General features: G+C 44.0%; 1 protein-coding gene across 15 annotated transcripts in view; it reads right to left on the bottom strand.

The window, feature by feature from the left end:
* The window catches only part of DOCK6 (dedicator of cytokinesis 6), a 280141-nt gene that overhangs the window by 220313 nt on the left and 39318 nt on the right, over positions 1-20510 (bottom strand). For all 15 annotated transcript variants that reach the window (XR_011558174.1, XR_011558175.1, XM_070741668.1 and 12 more), the window contains 2 exons: positions 17620-17795; positions 13902-13970 (listed from right to left, as the gene is read on the bottom strand). Coding sequence is in view for 12 of the 15 variants with exons in the window: in XM_070741668.1 (XP_070597769.1) it covers positions 13902-13970; positions 17620-17795 (245 nt within the window). In the remaining 3 variants the exon portion in view is untranslated. The remainder of the gene's footprint in view (positions 1-13901; positions 13971-17619; positions 17796-20510) is intronic.

The following is a 20510-nucleotide window of genomic DNA, read 5'->3' as shown; positions in this document are numbered from 1 at the left end:
TGCCCGCTCGATTACGGGCTCCTTAAAAATGGCCGCCGGCTGTTGCCATGGAAACGGGCGGGAAGCCTCCCCTGGCTTCCCCGCCCTTCCTCCAGCGCTGCAGGCAAACGGCGACCGCCGAGGCTTTTCCTTGCTGCCAGAGCCTGCTGTATTATAAAGGCATGTCGAGCCTTTCAGCGCTTCCATTTGGCTTCTCCGCCGATGGTAAGGGGGGGGGGGGGCGAGGCGCGCTCCCCTCTTCACTGAGGACCTTCCTCTCCTGGTCCTCGGGTTTATTCGCCACGGGCGGGACGGACCCTCCCGAGGCGTCAACCCCTTCCTCTCTTCCAGGGTCTACCTCGGAGGTAGTCTCCCTGGGTGCTCACTCCGGGGACAAGGCTGCCAGCCCAGCTCGTGGGTTGGGAAAGGAGGAGCTGCAGACCCCTGGATAAACCCACTGGAGGTTTGAATCCAGGGCTGCCTGAGGAAAAAAAAGGTTTCCCCCAACTGCACCTGCAAGATAAGAAAAAGAAGAGAAAAACAAAATATTAAATTGAATCAATACATATAATTAACAATAAACAATAAATATAAATTTATTGAAGAGAAACAAACTCAGAGTCCCTATACTGCGACTGAGTTTTTAGACTGGAGGGCTAAGGGGGGCGGTACCTGCCTATTATTTAAATTAAACTCAGTCCCGACCAATCAGACTGAAGAATTACCCATCCTGGACTCTCCTTGCAAGTGCATTGGAGAATGACAAACTCTAAATTAGCAACGCTGCATGTGATAAATACAAAGAAAGAAAGTAACCTCACAAAGATAATATGGGAACTAAGGAGGAAAGGGATACAGAGATTAGAACAGTTATATGAAAGGGACGGAAGAATCAATAGAAATGAAATAGAGAGGTGCCTGGGACAACAAAACTGGTTACAAATTAATGCGATAAGTACATATTTAAATAAAAGGGAAAACAAAGAAATATTTATGAGACAAGAAACAAATTTAGAAAAGATATTAAGGGACAAGTGTAAGAATATAAAAGCACAAACAGGTAATATATATAGAGAATTATTACAAGTGGAAGAACAAGTAGTAAAAGGATTGACAAGATATTGGCAGGACGAATTAGAAATTGATGAATGGGATATGGAGGGTATAATTGAAAATATTAAAAAAATTAAAAATACAAGAATAAGAGAGATGAGAAGAAAAATATTACATAAATGGTATTATACACCAGTACAATTAGCACGTTTTCAAATAACGAAGAAAGGAAATTGTTGGCATGGTTGCAAGGAAAAAGGAGTATTTATGCATATGTTTTGGGAATGTAATAAAGTTCAAAAATTTTGGAAACAAATACAAGTGGAAGTGAACAAAATTACAAATGGTAATTGGAAAATAACCAAGGAAGCAGCATTATTGATAAAAAATAGTGAGGTAAAAGAATACGAAGAAATCAAAATTGCAGCGATAGAAAGTGCCCAAGCAACTATAGTGCTTGGGTGGAAAGATGACAATAAATGGACGATAAAAAATTGGTGCAAATATATGGTGGATCACATTCACTATGAAATTATGGAAATTAGACTACATAATTATAATGAAGGGAAATTAGCAGCAACAATGAGGCGGTGGGAAAAGGTAAAAAATTATATATTAACATCAGTAAGCGATGCAAATGTAAGAAATAAAATTCAATCACTCTATAAAGAATGAACAATGTAACCCAGAGACAAAGCATATGAAGGACAAAAATTGATTCTTCCCTGGTGAAGGGTTTTTTTCTGTATGGTGATGGTACACTTATGTTTTCTGTTTTGTTTTTTGTTAATTTTTTTTAAAAAAAACCATTAAAAAACTATATTTTTTAAAAAAAAATGATTTAGTATAGCCACTTTACTCCAAAAGACTCTGGATAAATTTTCTCCAAAAGCATGACATTTTATTTACAGTGATCCCTCGAGTTTCGCGATCTCGATCTTCGCGAAACGCTATATCGCGATTTTTCAACCCGGAAGTAAACAACACCATCTGCGCATGTGCGCCATTTTTTTTTCCTATGGCCACGCATGCGTAGATGGTGGAGTTTGCTTCCCCCTGGCCAGATCAGCTGCTGGGCGGCTTCCCTGGGTCTTCCCCCTCTTGCCGGGGTTTCCCCTTTGCGTGGGCGGCGGGGAAACCCCAGCGTTGCTTCCCAGCTGAGTGGCGCGAGCAACGGCGTGGGCGGGCGAAAGGCGGGCGCGCGGACATTGGGCACACGAGCGGCGTGGCGGCCGGACAAACGGCGGCCGCTCCTGGCGGCAGCACGAGCAACACGAACAGCATGGCGGCCGGACACTTGGGAAGACCCCCGCCCAGCAGCTGAGGACCCGCCTGCCCGCCGCTTGTCCGGCCGCCGCGCCGCTCGTGCCGCCGCTGCTGGCGCGAGCAACGCCGCTTCCCAGCTGAGTGGCGCGAGCAACGGCGTGGGTGGGCGAAGGGCGGGCGCACGGACAAGGGGCGCACGAGCGGCGTGGCGGCCGAACAAACGGCGGCCGCACGAGCAACGCAAGCGGCGTGGCGGCCGGACAAATGGCGGTCGCGCCTGGCGGCAGCACGAGCAGCACAAACGGCATGGCGGCCGAACAAACGGCGGCCGCACGAGCAACGCAAGCGGCGTGGCGGCCGGACAAATGGCGGCCGCGCCTGGCGGCAGCACGAGCAACACAAACAGCGTGGCGGCCGAACAAACGGCGGCCGCACGAGCAACGCAAGCGGCGTGGCGGCCGGACAAATGGCGGCCGCGCCTGGCGGCAGCACGAGCAACACAAACAGCGTGGCGGCCGAACAAACGGCGGCCGCACGAGCAACGCAAGCGGCGTGGCGGCCGGACAAATGGCGGCCGCGCCTGGCGGCAGCACGAGCAACACAAACGGCGTGGCAGCCGAACAAACGGCAGCCGCACGAGCAACGCAAGCGGCGTGGCGGCCGGACAAACGGATTCTCCTCCGACCTGCCCTCACCTTAGCTTCCAGCTGATGCTTCGATCCTTGGAAGAGGCCAGAGCGCCTTTCTGCACCACACTCTGCGCTCGGGTTCCTTTCCGGAAGATGGAAGTTTCTCTCTTTCCATCCTTTCTAGCAATACAATACTCGATGGTTAAAATGGTTTTAACCATCGAGTATTGTATTGCTAGAAAGGATGGAAGGAGAGAAACTTCCATCTTCCGGAAAGGAACCCGAGCGCAGAGTGTGGTGCAGAAAGGCGCTCTGGCCTCTTCCAAGGATCGAAGCATCAGCTGGAAGCTAAGGTGAGGGCAGGTCGGAGGAGAATCCGTTTGTCCGGCCGCCACGCTGCTTGCGTTGCTCGTGCGGCCGCCGTTTGTTTGGCCGCCACGCCGTTCGTGTTGCTCGTGCTGCCGCCAGGCGCGGCCACCATTTGTCCGGCCGCCACGCCGCTTGCGTTGCTCGTGCGGCCGCCGTTTGTTCGGCCGCCACGCTGTTTGTGTGTCGTGCTGCCGCCAGGCGCGGCCGCCATTAGTCCGGCCGCCACGCCGCTTGCGTTGCTCGTGCGGCCGCCGTTTGTTCGGCCGCCACGCCGTTCGTGTTGCTCGTGCTGCCGCCAGGCGCGGCCGCCATTTGTCCGGCCGCCACGCCGCTTGCGTTGCTCGTGCGGCCGCCGTTTGTTCGGCCGCCACGCCGCTCGTGCGCCCCTTGTCCGCGCGCCCGCCCTTCGCCCACCCACGCCGTTGCTCGCGCCACTCAGCTGGGAAGCGGCGTTGCTCGCGCCAGCAGCGGCGGCACGAGCGGTGCGGCGGCGGGCAGGCGGGTCCTCAGCTGTTGGGCGGGGGTCTTCCCAAGTGCGGAAGTAAAAAACACCATCTGCACATGCGCGAGGGCGCGCATGCGCAGATGGTGTTTTTACTTCCGCACCACTATATCGCGAAAAATCGAGTATCGCGAGGGGTCTTGGAACGTAACCCTCGCGATACTCGAGGGATCACTGTATTTGTTTTTTATTTTATTCTACTTCCATGCCACCCAATCCTGAAGGATCTTTCTTGAGAAATGGGTGGAATAAAAACAAACTTCCCTCTCTACCATTCCTTCATTAGCATCATTATTAAAAGACACTCAAAATATCATCTGGCTTTCTGCCTTCTATGTCACAATGCATCTCTGGAAACTGCCAGGTATTGCTATTTAAACAGAGGTTGAGCAATGATGCAAGCATGCGTATTTGATCTGAATGGAGAAAGATAATGTCTGTGGGATTTATTTTTTTTAAAAGGGGTGGGGAAATGTGAACCTGGTATGGTTGTCAACATTCTACATTGATAGCAACAGCATTAGCATTTAGACTTATATACCACTTCATAGTGCTTTTACAGCTCTAAGTGGTTTACAGAATCAGCATATTGCCCCCAACAATCTGGGTCTTCATTTTATCCATCTCAGAAGAATGGAAGGCTGAGTCAACCTTGATCCAGTGGTGAGATCTGAACTGCTGAACTACATGTAGCAGTTAGCTGAAGTAGCCTACAGTGCTGCAGTCTAACCACTGCGCCACCCCGGCTGTTACTACAGAATTCAACTACAAAATTCAGAGGGTTTCAATTCTGCTATCTTTCTGTAGAAACTGCTCTGAAAGCTTTGGTGATAACTAGATAAACAGATACTTTGTAAAGAATGTTTATTTGAAGTATTCTCTGCCACCCAAAGGTAGGGAATTTAATAAAGGGATATGGGAGCATATCTTTTGCAATCAAATATCTGCTATATCTCGACAAACACTACTATGGCAGCCTATGGACTATGAACAAACATATCAAAAATACCTAGCCCATTTCCCCAGATGTCTCTATATGTACAGTATATGTATATGTATAGGTATGTATGTATATCTATCTATCTACCTATCTACTGTATCTCTGTATATATGTTTTCGTAGATTTTCACAGGTACAGGTATGTAGGTCTTGGCATATTCGGGTTTCTTCCTGTGTAAGTTTCAGAGATTCCAGGTAACATTTCGACGAGGTCCCACTGAAGATGAGAAGTGGGACTGCATCGAAATGTCACCAGGAATCTCTGAAACTTACACGGGAAGAAACCCGAATATGCCAAGACCTATACATACATACATACATACATACATACATACATACATACATACATACAAACATACATACATACATACATACATACTTATATAATCATTTATACAAAACAGTGTGTTGTCTGGATAAAGATATTTTTAGGAAATAATAATCATTATATTACATTGGTATTAGTTCTATAATAATAGTAATAATAATACTAATAAAAATAATAATATTTGCTTGTCTATTTTAACAAATCTCCGTTGTATCATTAGTCTTTTATTTATATGCACATTTCTAACTTTTGTTTTTATTATGTAACCATTGATAAAATGAGTACCATGTTAAAAAGTATTCAAATTCTTCCCTTTCCTTAATTGTAAATGTTAATCTGGAGGCTGTTGGAGTCTGGATGGGTGTCAACAGACCCAAACTCAACCCTGATAAGACGGAGTGGCTGTGGGTTTTGCCTCCCAAGGACAATTCTATCTGTCCGCCCATCACCCGTGGAGGGGGGAATCATTGACCCCCTTAGAGAGGGTCCGCAACTTGGGCGTCCTCCTCAATCCACAGCTCACATTAGAGGAACATCTTTCAGCTGTGGCGAGGGGGGCATTTGCGCAGGTTCGCCTGGTGCACCAGTTGCGGTCCTATTTGGACCAGGAGCCACTGCTCACAGTCACTCATGCCCTCCTCACCTTAAGGCTCGACTACTGTAATGCTCTCTACATGGGGCTACCTTTGAAGAGTGTTCGGAAACTACAGATCGTGCAGAATGCAGCTGCGAGAGCAATCATGGGCTTCCCTAGGTATGCCCATGTTACACCAATACTCCGCAGTCTGCATTGGTTGCCGGTCAGTTTCCGGTCACAATTCAAAGTGTTGGTTATGACCTATAAGGCCCTTCATGGCACCGGACCAGAATATCTGCAAGACCGCCTTCTGCCACACGAATCCCAACAGCCGGTTAGGTCCCACAGAGTTGGCCTTCTCCGGGTCTCGTCGACTAAACAATATCGGTTGTTGGGACCCAAGGGAAGAGCCTTCTCTGTGGTGGCCCCGACCCTCTGGAACCAGCTCCTCCCAGAGATTAGAATTGCCCCCACCCTCCTTGCCTTTCGTAAACTTCGTAAACTTCTTGACCTTTCAGCGGCTTTAGATACCATTGACCATGGTAACCTTCTGCGCCGGCTGGAGGAGTTTGGAGTGGGGGGCAAACGGCAATCCCGAGTGAACGGGAGGGGAAAGAGACAGGAAACTGCCCCCTCCTACCCTTCCTCCCTCTGTCACCTCAGATCCCCGCAAAATTAAAAAGGGAGGGGGAAAGAGAGGCAATGGAACGATAAGCTATACCCCCATGCTTAATCCTGCCCCCAATCACACCCCTTTCCACCCTCACCGGGCCATAGAAAAATTGTCTTGCTGAAACTGGTCCCTGGTGGAAAAAAGGTTGGGGATCACTGCTCTAGATCAGTGTTGGTGAACCTATGGCATACATGCCAGAGGTGGCATTCAGAGACCTCTCTGTGGGCACATGCGCCATCGCTCCAGCCCAGCTCCATCACATTTCTCGCTGTCATTTGCAGGGAAACAATTGTTTGTGGGATTAAAAAAAAAGTTCACTCAATCAATTCCAATGTATAATTAATTAAATAATGAAAGATTATATATCTGCTCTTCAAATCTCTTCTTCATAATCCTAAACTTGCCCTGCTTACAGTGACGCTCCAACCCCCCATAGTGGCTGTAAAATTACACAGCAGTCACATGTAAAACCTTTCTCATCCAAAGCTATAGATCTCTACAGGTCTCTCCAACACCCCTAGTGGTTGCAAAGGATTTAGCAGTCACTTCCAAATTGCTCCCATTCAACCAGCAGCTATGCTGTCCAAGAAAAAAACCCAAGCAAATCAAGTAAATGATTCTGTTAACATTTGCTTCATATGCAACAACACTATTAATGCACAAGAAGGATTTATAAAATGTCAATCCTGCAAAAAACCAGCTTAACATCAATAAGCATGTCGCCACTTTCCTTCAAGATAATCCTTCTTTCTACTATTTCTGCCCGTCCTGTACTCCCAAACCAGACTCCCTTGGCAATCTATCCGATGTAACCCAATCAGCAGTCTCTAAAACCCTGCTATCATACACAGAAAGCATGGAACCACGGCTTGCCTCCATAGAAAAAAACATCCAAGATCTGATACATGCTAAAACACCAAAACAAGTACTCCACTCCACCCCACACCACCACCACCACTTTATACTCCACCCAGGCCACCACTACCTCTATCTCTAAACCCTACTATTGACATCTCCACCCTGATGCAAGATGCCATGGAACGTGGACAAAAACGCCATAACGCCATACTTTTTGGCCTTGAAGAAAATGGGGAAACCAATATATCAAATATCCGTAATATCATCCACAACCATCATCCTCAATCAATCGCCCCTGGCGATATCTTAGCGGTGATGGATCAATGGCTCCCCGGCTGTGCAGAATAGTCTGCAAAAATGAAACTACCAAACAACAGTTCATCAAGATCATGAACTCCATCGCCAGAAATAACACAAAATACAACAAACTCTGATCCAGACCAGACCTAACACTACTCCAACGCATCCGCTCTCGGGAACTACGGGTCGAACTCCGGAGACGTTGTGACCAGGGTGAAACTAATCTCTACATTGACTACCGCTCTGATTGCATCAGGACCAAAGCTCATAATCCTCCCTTCATCTCCAAACCCACTGTCCCTCCTCAGCCATCTTCTCCACCCACCATCCCTCATCTACAAATGGACCCCCCCCCAGTACTTCAAGCAACGAATAGGATAGTGTGTCCCTTACTACCTCATTCCAATCCAATTTCAACTCAACTCAATCCAATCTCACCCCTGATCACAAATTCAATCTCAAATGTAAACTAATCAATGCAAGAAGCATAATTAACAAGTTATCTGAATTCCTCATCCTGCTTGACACAAACATATTTGACTTAATCTTTGTTTGTGAAACATGGCTGAATTCTTCCTTTCCTGACTCCATCATCACACAAAGTAACTACCTGGTCTTCAGGTCTGACCGCGAATCCCACAGAGGGGGTAGTGTAGCCATATTCTACAAAAGCTCACTCAATTTAAAGAACATTCAAGTTGCACAAGATCTTATCCTTCCTGAAAGCCTAGTTTGTGACATTTCCCTCAACACTACACTCCGTTTCCTACTGTGCTACAGAGCTCCAAACTACGACATTACCCATGCAACTAAACTAACCTCCCTCCTAACTTGGGCTACCTCCTGCCCCCATCCCATTATCTTCCTTGGTGACCTCAACCTACCACACATCAACTGGTCGCTAAATGAATGCTCCACTGAACTCATACGCACCGCCATCTATAACGTCGTCACCAGCCTAGGACTAGAACAATTAGTATCAAACAACACCAGACTCAACAACTGTCTCGACCTCATATTCTGTAACAGCAAAAGTGCTATCTATGGACTGCACACAAAAGAACCCTTCTCCAACAGTGACCACTGTACGATCAACTTCAACCTCAACCTACATCATCTAAACACCCACCAGAAGTATGTGGCGCCTAAGTACAATTTCAGGAAAGCCAACTATGATCTCATAGACGCCAATCTCTCAATCCTTAACTGGCAATCCTTGTTCTCTAACTGCATCACCACTGATGATCTCTACAATATGTTTTTACTCCAAATCAAGAGGCTTTTCGAAATACATGTGCCACTCACTTCTTCCAGAGGTAAACGAAAAAATATCATACCTATCTCGATAAAGAAACTACAAAAAAAAAAAATCCCTCTGGCGTAGAAACAAAAAAAGCCCAGTAACCAACTTTAAAGTCCGCTACAAAAGCATATGCCAAAGAATAAGAGCAGAATGCCTCAACTGTCACAGCAAACAAGAGGAAAGCCTCCTTCGCACTAAGTCTAACCGTGCTTTCTATAACTTCGTCAACAACAAACTCAATGACTCCAGACCTATTCCACCACTCGTAGGACCCAATAACAAAGAATACCATGATGACTCATCCAAGGCCAACCTCTTCAACTCTTTTTTTGGCTGTTTTTGTTAACAGCAATGGTTCTTCCCCCATCTGTGCAAATCGCACGTCTAACCAACTAAAAAACCTAACTCAAATTGTCTTCACTGTAGACAATGTAGAAAAAGCAATCCGTGACCTCAAACCCTCCCTATCTGCCAGACCAGACGGTCTTTGTGCATACTTCCTAAGGAAACTTTCTTCTGCTCTCGCTGAACCCCTAAGCATTATCTTCCAAAAATCCTTCAGGACCAGCATGCTCCCCAAGCTGTGGTCAAAAGCAATAGTCATCCCCATTTTCAAAAAAGGAGACCCTTCACGAGTGGACAACTACAGACCAATATCTCTCTGTTGTGTCCCTTGTAAAATCATGGAATCAATTATAAATCGATCAATCACCCTCTACTTAGAATCTAATAACCTACTCTCAAACAAACAATTTGGATTCAGAAAGAAACTATCCTGCAACCTACAACTACTTCACTGCAAAAACATTTGGACTACCCTCCTCGACCAAGGAAAATCCATTGATGCAATTTATATAGACTTTTGCAAAGCCTTCGACTCAGTGATCCACGACAAACTACTCCTAAAACTCAAATCCTATGGCATCTCAGGACTCCTTCACAACTGGATTACTGCATTCCTGTCAAGCAGGCAACAAATTGTCAAAATTGGTAGCGCCATCTCCACTCCCGCCCCTGTCATAAGCGGCGTTCCCCAGGGACGCGTACTAGGTCCTACTCTCTTCATTCTCTACATCAATGATCTCTGTGACCATATCGAAAGCAACTGTTTTTGCCGACAATGTGAAACTGTTCAACACCACTGACAACACACTCACTCTCCAAAAAGACCTGGACTTTGTCTCAGACTGGTCTAACACCTGGCAACTTCAAATATCAACCAACAAATGCTCTACCCTCCACATTGGCAAAAAGAATCCTAACCGCACATACGAACTGAATAAACAATCTGTCACTGCCAACCCACATTCTGTAAAGGACCTTGGAATACTAATATCGAATGACCTAAGTGCTAAAGCCCACTGCAACAATATCGCCAAAAAAGCCTCTAGAGTTGTTAACCTGATCCTACGCAGCTTCTGCTCAGGCAACCTCACTCTACTCACAAGAGCCTACAAAACTTTTGCCAGACCCATCCTAGACTACTGCTCATCTGTCTGGAACCCATACCACATCTCAGACATCAACACCCTTGAAAATGTCCAAAGATATTTCACCAGAAGAGCCCTTCACTCCTCCACTCGAAACAGAATATCCTACAAAAATAGACTAACAATCCTAGGCCTAGAAAGCCTAGAACTATGACGCCTAACACACGATTTGAGTATTGCCCACAAGATCATATGCTGCACTGTCTTACCAGTCAATGACTACTTCAGCTTCAACCGCAATAACACAAGAGCACGCAACAGATTCAAATTTAATATGAACCGCGCCAAACTTGACTGTAAAAAATATGATTTCAACAATCGAGTTATCGAAGCTTGGAACTCATTACCGGACTCAATTGTGTCAACCCCAAACCCCCAACACTTCTCCCTTAGACTCTCTACGATTGACCTCTCCAGGTTCCTAAGAGGCCAGTAAGGGGCGTACATAAGTGCACTGGTGTGCCTTTCATCCCCTGTCCAATTGTCTTTACTTTCTTTCACCTATCTTATATATTCTCTTCCTTTCATATATTCTCTCCTCTAAGTTCACCTTCACCGTCTTTTATATTATCACATGTCTATTTTCTTCCTATGTATTTATGTATTGGATAACTAACTAACTAACTAACTAACTAACTAACTAACTAACTAACTAACTAAATAAATAAATAAATAAATAAATAAATAAATAGTGGAACAAATACTACTAACATGTTAATAATTTTTATTTTTATTTTTATAATATTATAATTATGAGTATTATTAATGTAACTAATATCAATATTACTATTATTATATATCAAAACTAATGATACCCAGATGCAAAATTGTTCATGCATTTAATACATATTTAACATATATATATATATATATATATATATTTGTTTTCGTAAATTTTCACGGGTATATGTATGTAGATTGTTCTGAGTTCGGGTTTTGCCCTGTGTAATGTTTTGCATGTCTATGCGACGTTTCGGTGAAATCACATTCACCATCATCAGGCTGGAGTTCCAATCTTTGTGTTTTTGCAAAAACACATTATATGTAGATTGTTCTGAGTTCGGGTTTTGCCCTGTGTAATGTTTTGCATGTCTATGCGACGTTTCGGTGAAATCACATTCACCATCTTCAGGCTGGAGTTCCAATCTTTGTGTTGTTGTAAATGGAAAGCGGCGCTGGGCGAAAGAGGGCGGGCGGCCAGCAGCAGAAGGCGAGAGGTGCCTCCTTCTCCGGCTCTCCGGCAGATCAAGTGCGCGAAGAGGCACCTCTCACCTTCCACCGCTGCTGGCCGCCCTCTTTCACCCAGCGTCGCTTCGGAACCCACCGAACGCCGTCAGGGGGGCACGACGCTTTGTTCCCGCAGCCACCTCGAGTGGCTCTGCAACTGCATCAGCGGGAAGGAAGGAAGGGAAGCAGGAAAGCGGCACTTGGTGAGCGGCACTTGGCGAGCGGCACTTCCCCGCAGCAGTTGGCGAGCGGAGAGGCGGTCGCCTCGCCTGCTGCCCCACTCTGGGGGTCCTTGGCTGGGAGTGGGGGGGTCCGGACGCCCCCTTCTCCGGCTCTCCGGCAGATCGAAGAGGCACTTCTCACCTTCCGCCACTGCCCGCCCGCCCTCTTTCGCCCAGCGCCGCTTCAGAAGGCCGGAACCCTCCCTCCCTCCGCAGACCCAGAGATAAAGGAGGCGCGGAGCGGGGAGAGCCGCCTGGCAGAGCGCTTGCAGGCGGCGGTGGGGGGGGACAACAAAAAGCAGGCCAGCGGCCAGCTCCTGCCTTGGCTCGTATCCCGAATTTGAGCTCGGGAGTCGAACAAAAATGTCTCTCCCCTCCTAGCTCGTATCTCGAAATACTCGTATGTAGAGCAGCTCGTATGTCGAGGTTCTACTGTATAGGGATTTGTTAGATGATAAATTTAAACTAAGAACAAAACAAGAATTATATGATTTAGGTATTGACTTGGACTGGTGGCAATATATACAGATTAGTTCTAGATATCAAACAGATGTAAAGATTTATATTTTTAAAAAAGAAAATAATGTATTAAGTAAACTATTATTTCAAAATTATTCAAAAACAATTGGAAGTGTATAAATACTTATTAAATTATAGAACGATAGGTTGGATATTGAAAGACAATATGATTAGTTGGTGCAAAAATTTAGGCAAAGAGATAAATTTAGATACATGGGAAAAATATGGATGTATAATTGGAAAATAACAAAATCAATTTCCTTTAAAGAAAATCAAATTAAGATGTTTTATAGATGGCACCTTCCACCGTATAGAATTTCTAAAATGTTTCCGTCTGTATCGCCTATTTGTTGGAAATGTAAAAAAGAAATTGGTACATACAGTGGTACCTCAAGATACGAACCCCTCGTCTTACGAACAACTCGTGATACGAACCCGGGGTTCAGAAAAATTTTGCCTCTTCTTACGAACTTTTTTCGAGTTACGAACCGGCGTTCGGAGACAGCTGGGAAGCCGTGCGGCTGTTTTAAAAGGTGACAGTCGGGCGGCGGGGCTTCCCAGCAGCCTCTCGAACGCTGGTTCGTAACTCGAAAAAAGTTCGTAAGAAGAGACAAAATTTTTCTGAATTTTTTAAAAGATCGCAACCGGCCTGGGGGGCTTCCCAGCACCCCCCCGAACCCGGGTTGGGGGTTCGGGGGGGCGTGCTGGAAAGCCCCCCAGGCCGGCTGCGATCTTTTAAAACAGCCGCGCCGCTTCTCAGCTGACTCCTGAAGCGCGGAAGTTCGCCTTTGGCTTTTGGCTTCAGGAGTCAGCTGGGAAGCGGCGCGGCTGTTTTAAAAGATCGCAGCCGGCCTGGGGGGCTTCCCAGCACCCCCCCCAAACCCGCTTCCCAGCTGTTAAGTTATTCTGTTATTGTAATAAATATTTTAGCCCACTTTTTGGCTCAAAATATTTTTTTTCTATTTTCCTCCTCTAAAATCTAGGTGCGTCTTATCAGCAGGTGCGTCTTATAGAGCGAAAAATACGGTATATTGGTTGCGGCACGAATAGTATTTGCACAGAAATGGAAAGAAAATACAATACCAAAAGATACTGAAGTATTTAAAAAAACTATAGAATGTGCAGAACTAGATATGATGACTAAACGTTTAAACAATCAAACTGAAACAGAATACTATAAAATATGGGATAAAGAATATGATTGGTGGAATTTTAAAAATGGTATTAACAATTAACTATAATATAGAATGAAATAGTAAATAGTATTACTAATAACTTTTTTCTTTTTTTTTGTTTGTATAAGCATAGAATATTTTAAAATGTAAAGAAATTTAATTAATAAGTTTAATATCAAAAATATAGTTAAATTTAACAAGAATGTAACTTACATGTATGACATTTCTGCTTTGATCTGATTATAGTTAGGATTTTTTACATTTTTGTATTAGTTAGACTTCTACGACAAGAGGAGCAATGGTAGCTCCTTAAATGTTTAGTGTTGTATGTCCTTGTTTGTCCTTTTGAAAATTCAATTAAAAAATTTAGGGGGAAAAAAAGGCTGCAACAATGGAGACACTGTGAATGATAAACAAATGTTACTAAACTTACTTCCTCTTGACGATGACCCAATCTTCTGTGTAGACCTGGACAGCATCTCTTACCCGGGTATCTTGTTTCCTAAAGAAAAAAAATATGTGTAGAAATACTTGGTAAAAACTACAAGCTGGTTTAATGTCAGCCTGCATCTTTGCTTCAGGCTTGCTGCCAGCTGCCATGGAAAGAGGGAGGGGGGGAGCATTAAATATTTGAGAGGGGAAGAATGAAGTAGGTGGAAATGAAATTTCTGAGAAACAATGAAGAGGCCTGGTCTCAGGGAGGCCAGCTTGGACTATTTAACATTTTCAAGGCCAACTATCCTAGCTTCGGAATGCAGGATTATTAATATTCATATGCACACCATGTGAACTACTGTCTCTTATTTTAATCTGCTCAACCAGTCAAAAGATAGCTTTTAAACTTTTATTGTTTTTAACCTGCACACCATGTGTTGTTCAGTGAAGCAACAACTCATTTCTTTCCTTGACTTTATTATCCAAATGCATTATATACACAGTTAACAGTTTACGAGTACTTCTTTTCCCATTTTATTTGGCATCCTGTGCTTCATTTTTATGCTTCCAGTGAAACGCATTACAAAGTTCAGCTGCAAACATTTTTTACTTCCTCCAAAAGGGTTACCGTATTTTTCGGTGTATAAGACGCACCTTTGTATCTAAAAAAAAGTGCTTTAAAAATTGGGTGAGTCTTATACATTGAATGCTGCTGAGGCCACCTGGCAGCACTCGGCGGGAGGGTGGGCAGGATGCCAGGCGTAGCACCAGCAGCAAAGTGTCATTTTCCAGGCGGCTGCCCGGGGCCTCCAGCTGGCAGCGACAAGGCAGGCGGGCTGCCTGAGTTAACCAGTCCCAGCGGAGGCAGCGGCAGTGGCAACAGCTGAGGTGGCTTCCCTTCAAGGAGTTGACCTCCTTTTTGCTTTGAATATTAGCAGAAGAAAAATGCAAGCACCAACCTTCCTACATCTCACTCTCAATAATTTGTTACTAAAGGCTACCTGATCTGAGCTACTAAAATCACTAGATAGCAGGACTAATTTATGGACAATTTTAACTCTTTGCTACTATCTAGCTAATGTCCTGATTTTCGCATTCCAAATCTGTTGGTTCCAGCCTAGTTAGTCTCATACAATTTACATTTTAAGCCTGCCATCTCATTTTAGTTTGCCTTTAAGAGTGAAAGTTACTTTCATTCTATTATTGCAGAGAATAATCTGAAAGACTGTTGTGATTGGTAATTTTTGGAGCACCTAAGGAATAAAAATTGCTTGGCTTATAGCCCTGATCATAATTTTGTTAAACTGTTAGCCTCTTTGCCATCTCTCATGCCAATATTTTTGGAATTGGCAGTCCTTTAATAATCGTGATACCTGTTGAAGTATAAACAGTCTAAATACTTCCACTATTAGTTTTGTTCATCTTTTGATAAATCCATTTCAACTTGAACTGACTTTGCTTATAGAACCTGAAACATGAATTGTTCAATAGCAGAATATTGAAAGCGCTTGGTACCCTGTTTCCACGAAAATAAGTCACCCCTGAAAGTAAGACATAGGAGAGGTTTCGTAGAATTGCCTAATATAAGGCATCCCCCAAAAGTAAGACATAAGAGACGTTTTGTTTCGCAGCATTCCCGAACAGAACATATACAGTATAACATATATTTGAAGAAAGTATAATTGTTGTACATGGAAATAATGGTACGGTAGTAGTAAGAAATTCTTGATAGGATTCAGTTTGTCTGGTTATGCTGGTTTGTAATGACAACTACTATACAGTATATAATAAATGTTCATTTATTTTGTTCAGCAATAAATGTGAATTCTTCTTCATTGAAAAAAAATAAGACATCCCCTGAAAACAAGACATAACACATCTTTGGGAACATCTTTGAGTCTACGGAGAGGGGCGGCATACAAATCTAATAAATAATAATAATAATAAAAATTAATATAACACGCTGTCTTATTTTCGGGGAAATAGGGTAGCTTTAGGGTGCTGAGCTCTTGCAGGCAGAACAGGTGGGATTTGTGTGTGTGTGTGTGTGAGTGAGGAGTTGATGTGTTAACTACAGTACTCCCTCTCGCCTTAGAGACTTCTTGCACTCAGTTAATTTGTTTTTCAACATTTCCATTGTGTAGGCAAGCAGCCTTTCCAGTTCCATAATCATAATAACTCATTCTTAAGCAGTCAAAAAGGCAGCCCTAGGAAGAATGTGGGCATTAATATCCCTTGCTTGTGAACCCCATTGGTCTGTCTTTATGACCTGTCTTAAAGCTGTCAAGTTTGAAGACCCCTGAGTTAGGGGTTAGGAGTGCAAGGGTCTTAAAACCTGGCAAGTTTAAGGCTTGTGAACTTTGATTCCCATTTCTGAGCTAGCATGACTGGTGGAGGAATTCTGGGAGTTGAAGTCCACAAGTCCTGAAGCTGTCAAGTTTGAAGTTTGTAAAAGGTGTACATGGTTTTGTTGTGGTTAGCTCTGGGCCAGCTCCTGCAACGGGAAATTTGGACGTTGGTTTAGGAGAATCCTCAGTTTCCCAGAGACTTGTCTTATTGCCAGTGTCTTCTGATGATGAATGCTCATAGCTAGAAGGGACCAACTGCGCAGATATCATAAGGGAGAACACCTGTGGCTGAGGTTGCTAATAAATTACGGGTGTTGCGGAGTGCGCATGTGGGCATTTATCTGTTTGGAGAAAGAATATTGTTTTGGTTTGAACTGTTCCAGGACTTACACAGACTTTTTGGATATTTCACAGTTAAGTACATCTTGTGAACTCATTGAAGGGGCTGGCTGTGACGCTTCACAGCTGCCTTTATCTGCTCTGTTTGGTTTTGCCTCTCGCAGCATTCCAGGACTATAATCTGTGTGGGAGTAATTTTGGCTCTGTTTAACGGATTTTCTTTTTACTCTGAGACGGTGTGTGTTTGAATTTACATTCCTAACTCATTAGGGGGGCTCTTAATGAGGGCCCGGTATAACAGGTTTTAAAAAGTATACATGATTGTAAAAAGTATTCTGCTATACTGGTATTTTATTAAACAATATAATACTACACCATTTGTTTCAGAATACTTTTTTCCTTGTTTTCCTCCTCTAAAGTCTAATACACCGGTGCGTCTTATACATCAAAATTGCGGTATTTTACTTCTAATTCCACTCCCTCCTCCTATGTATTTTGTTTTAAAAAGAAATATTTTCCACCCCAAGTACAGGAAAAATAATACAGTCAGCCAGGTCCCTGGATGCTGATGAGAGTTTTAGAAAAGTCTTGCAACTCAGTACCAGTAATACAGTAAATATATCTCAGATATATTTTGCCATCTTCATGCTCTTCTCATGTGAACAGACAGATAACAAAGTAATATCCATGGATCATTCTAGGAAAAATCCACAAGAAAAATCCACTCAAAATCATCTTGTAGTACCCAACTGAAGCACATCTGATAGTTGTATTCTTCATACTTATACAATCCAAAAGGCCTCAAATAACATAAAATTGCCATTTGGGGATATTTTGAAATTAACTATTGTTTTCCTCTTTAAAACCCACTTTCAACAGCACAAAATTAAAAAGTTTTGGTTTAGAAAATGCAAACTTGCTGTCAAATTCTCTACACTGGTAATAGTTGTAACCTTGTGTCTTATGGGGTAAAAGGAGTGAGAAACTATATGATAAAACTATCTCAAAAATATCCATCATACCACTTACCCATCCTCAGGGACACCAGGTTCTAGGGTCCGACAGTCCCGAGGTTCGTGGGACACTTCCAGGTCATTTGCAGGAAACTCAATCAGGTCACTAAGTGGGCCTGGCTCAGCATCTGGCAAGTGAGTGCTAAGGTATTTCTCAAAGTCAACTGGCTCCACCACTTCTGTCAGAGGTAACTGAAAGGCAGGGGAACAAGAAAAGAAAGAAAACAGAGAAAATTAAAGGTAAAATGAACACACAGTAGCTGATTCATTTAAAATGCCTGAAGGTCCTGAACCACTCCTATGCCATACTTATTGTGACTAGGATAAGATCAATTTGCTTAAATTTCAATTTGCTTAAATTTAAAATTTTTGAATGTCATAGAATGAGGACCCGGATTGTGGGGGCAATATGCTGGCTCTGTTAAAAAGCGCTATTGCTAACATGTTGTAAGCTGCCCTGAGTCTAAGGAGAAGGCCGGCATAAAAATCGAATAAATAAATAAATAAATAAATAAATAAATAAATAAATAAATAAATAAATAAATAAATAAATAAATAAATAAATAGTCCTCCACCTACAACCACAATGGGGCCAAGAATCTCAGTGATTGAGCAAAGATAATGACATACTTCTCTACAGCCAGAAACGGACTCATACACTAGGTTTTGTGCCTTAAATCACAAGTCTCCAACTGATGGTCCATGGACCACTAATGGTTTTGTGAGAAAATGTTGGTGGTCCCTGGAGAAATCTGGGGCCCCTGGGCAGGACATAGCCAAGAGCAATTACCCAGTTGTACCACAAAATATCACCCTGCCCACATGCCAGCCCATACTCTTAAGTAAAGTGACCAGATTATTACCTCAGTAAAGTGGAACACTATTCCAGGGGGAGGGGGAGAGAACACAGATGGACGGATGGCCCAAACTCACACAGGCTTCAACCAGGGCCCTATTGTAAAGCAATCCATCACCAATTTTTGGCACTCCCTACTGCAGAAGGCAAAGAAGTTGCCAGATGCAAACCAGCTGAGCAAAAGTTCTGGAAAGCACAGAGCGTTTAAAGGATCCTAGAAGGGGAGCAGATCCCTTCTGCATGAAACCAGCTTGCAAAATGCACTGATGCTTAGGCAAAACAATTGCTGGGAGAGAGGGGGGGGAAACCTTAAAGGTCGGATCCCCGAACTTATGAGAGAGAGAGATTGGCGCTCATTTAGTGGAGCTTCGCCTGCTTTCCCGAGATCGGCGCTGGCGGAGGAGACAGGAACTGAGCGAGGAGGAGGAGCCAGAGCCATCAGCTAATCCATCTGCGGTGCTGGGAAGAGCTGCTCAGTCAGTCTTTTTACGGTCCAGCCCCCCCTCGCTAGGGGAGCACGCTCGGAGCCCGGAGCTGTCTCCTCGCAGCCAGACCTTCAGCCACCAGACATCGGAGGTGGTGCTCCTCCCGGCCAATGTCTCCAAGCCCAAGACCATCGTGGATAGCCCCGACCCTTCCCCTTCGCTTAAGGTGACCAGACATCCTGTTTTTTAAAAATCGGGACTTTTTGAAAACACCACAGGATGCGTGACAAATTGCCCAAAAGCGAGACTCTCCCGCCAAAAGCGGGACGTCTGGTCACCTTACTCTTGAGGCCAAATGCAAACCTCACTTTGAGTATAGCAAACTACCACTGGGATGGACTCACAAGCATAAAGCTGAAGGGGGGAGGGATGAAAAATGCCTGGCTCCCTATTAAATTCCTTTCTGCCAACCCTCTAAGTATTTATGTTAATGTTTAAATGTTTAAATAATAACTGCAGAAAGTTCATTGCTTTTATTTTCTATAGCTCAGCAAGCAATTTAGATACAGATAATAAAAATTCACCTTTCTTTTTAACATGGTCCACAACAGGTCAGCGGTTCAAATCTCATCACCGGCTCAAGGTTGACTCAGCCTTCCATCCTTCCGAGGTGGGTAAAATGAGGACCCAGAATGTGGGGGCAATAGCCTAGCTCTGTTAAAAAGTGCTATTGCTAACATGTTGTAAGCCGCCCTGAGTCTAAGGAGAAGGGCGGCATAAAAATCGAATAAATAAATAAATAAATAAATAAATAAATAAACCTCTTTCTCAAAAGACATTGCAAAACTTAGTTGCAGATTCGTTCTCAAAATGCTAGGCTGGCTGTGCTGTGCCAGATTTAGGCATAAATGATCTGATAAAAGCAAACAGCTAAAAAAGATTAGAAGTTTTACATACTGATTTTTCATTTAAAGGATACGTCTGCAAATATACACCCTCTGTGGCTGTAAATATGTTCCGTTCACCGCCCTCACTCGTTTCTTGCTGTTACCACTCATGAAGTTTTCAGTGCCCTAAAACGCCTCGATAACACCGGGCTCACTCCACTGATAAAGTGGTCAAGGCTGTGAGCTCCATCATCTGCTTATTGGACCCATATCCCTCCTGGCTGGTTTTTGGCCAGCAGAGAGGTGATACGAGGCTGGATCCAGGCAGTTGTCAACACTTCTTTGAGGAGAGGGTCCTTTCTGGTTCCCTTAAAGGAGGCACTTGTGCGCCACCTCCTCAAGAAGCCTTCCTGGATCCAGCCATTTGACCAACTATTGTCCAGTCTCTTTCATTCAGTCTGTTGAGAAGATGGTGGTGCTCCAACTCCAGCCGTCCTTGGAGGAAGCCGATTATCTAGGCCCTTTGCAGTCTGTTTCAGGCCTGGCAACAGCATTGAGACTGCTTTGGTCACGCTAATGGATGATCTCTGGCGGGCCTGGGATAGTGGTCATTCCATTATCCTGGTGCTTTGGGTTTTTTTAAAAAATGATCTTTATAGAGTTTTACAAAAATAGAAAAATACAAAATAAGTCTACAGTAATTAGGTTATATATCATAACATTTGAAGTCTATACCGTA

Source organism: Erythrolamprus reginae, chromosome 2, assembly GCF_031021105.1.
Source record: "Erythrolamprus reginae isolate rEryReg1 chromosome 2, rEryReg1.hap1, whole genome shotgun sequence".
In the NCBI taxonomy this organism is placed as follows: Eukaryota; Metazoa; Chordata; class Lepidosauria; order Squamata; family Dipsadidae; genus Erythrolamprus; species Erythrolamprus reginae.
The sequence above is the reverse complement of the archived record's forward strand: the minus strand, read 5'-3'. Positions and strand labels throughout refer to the sequence as shown.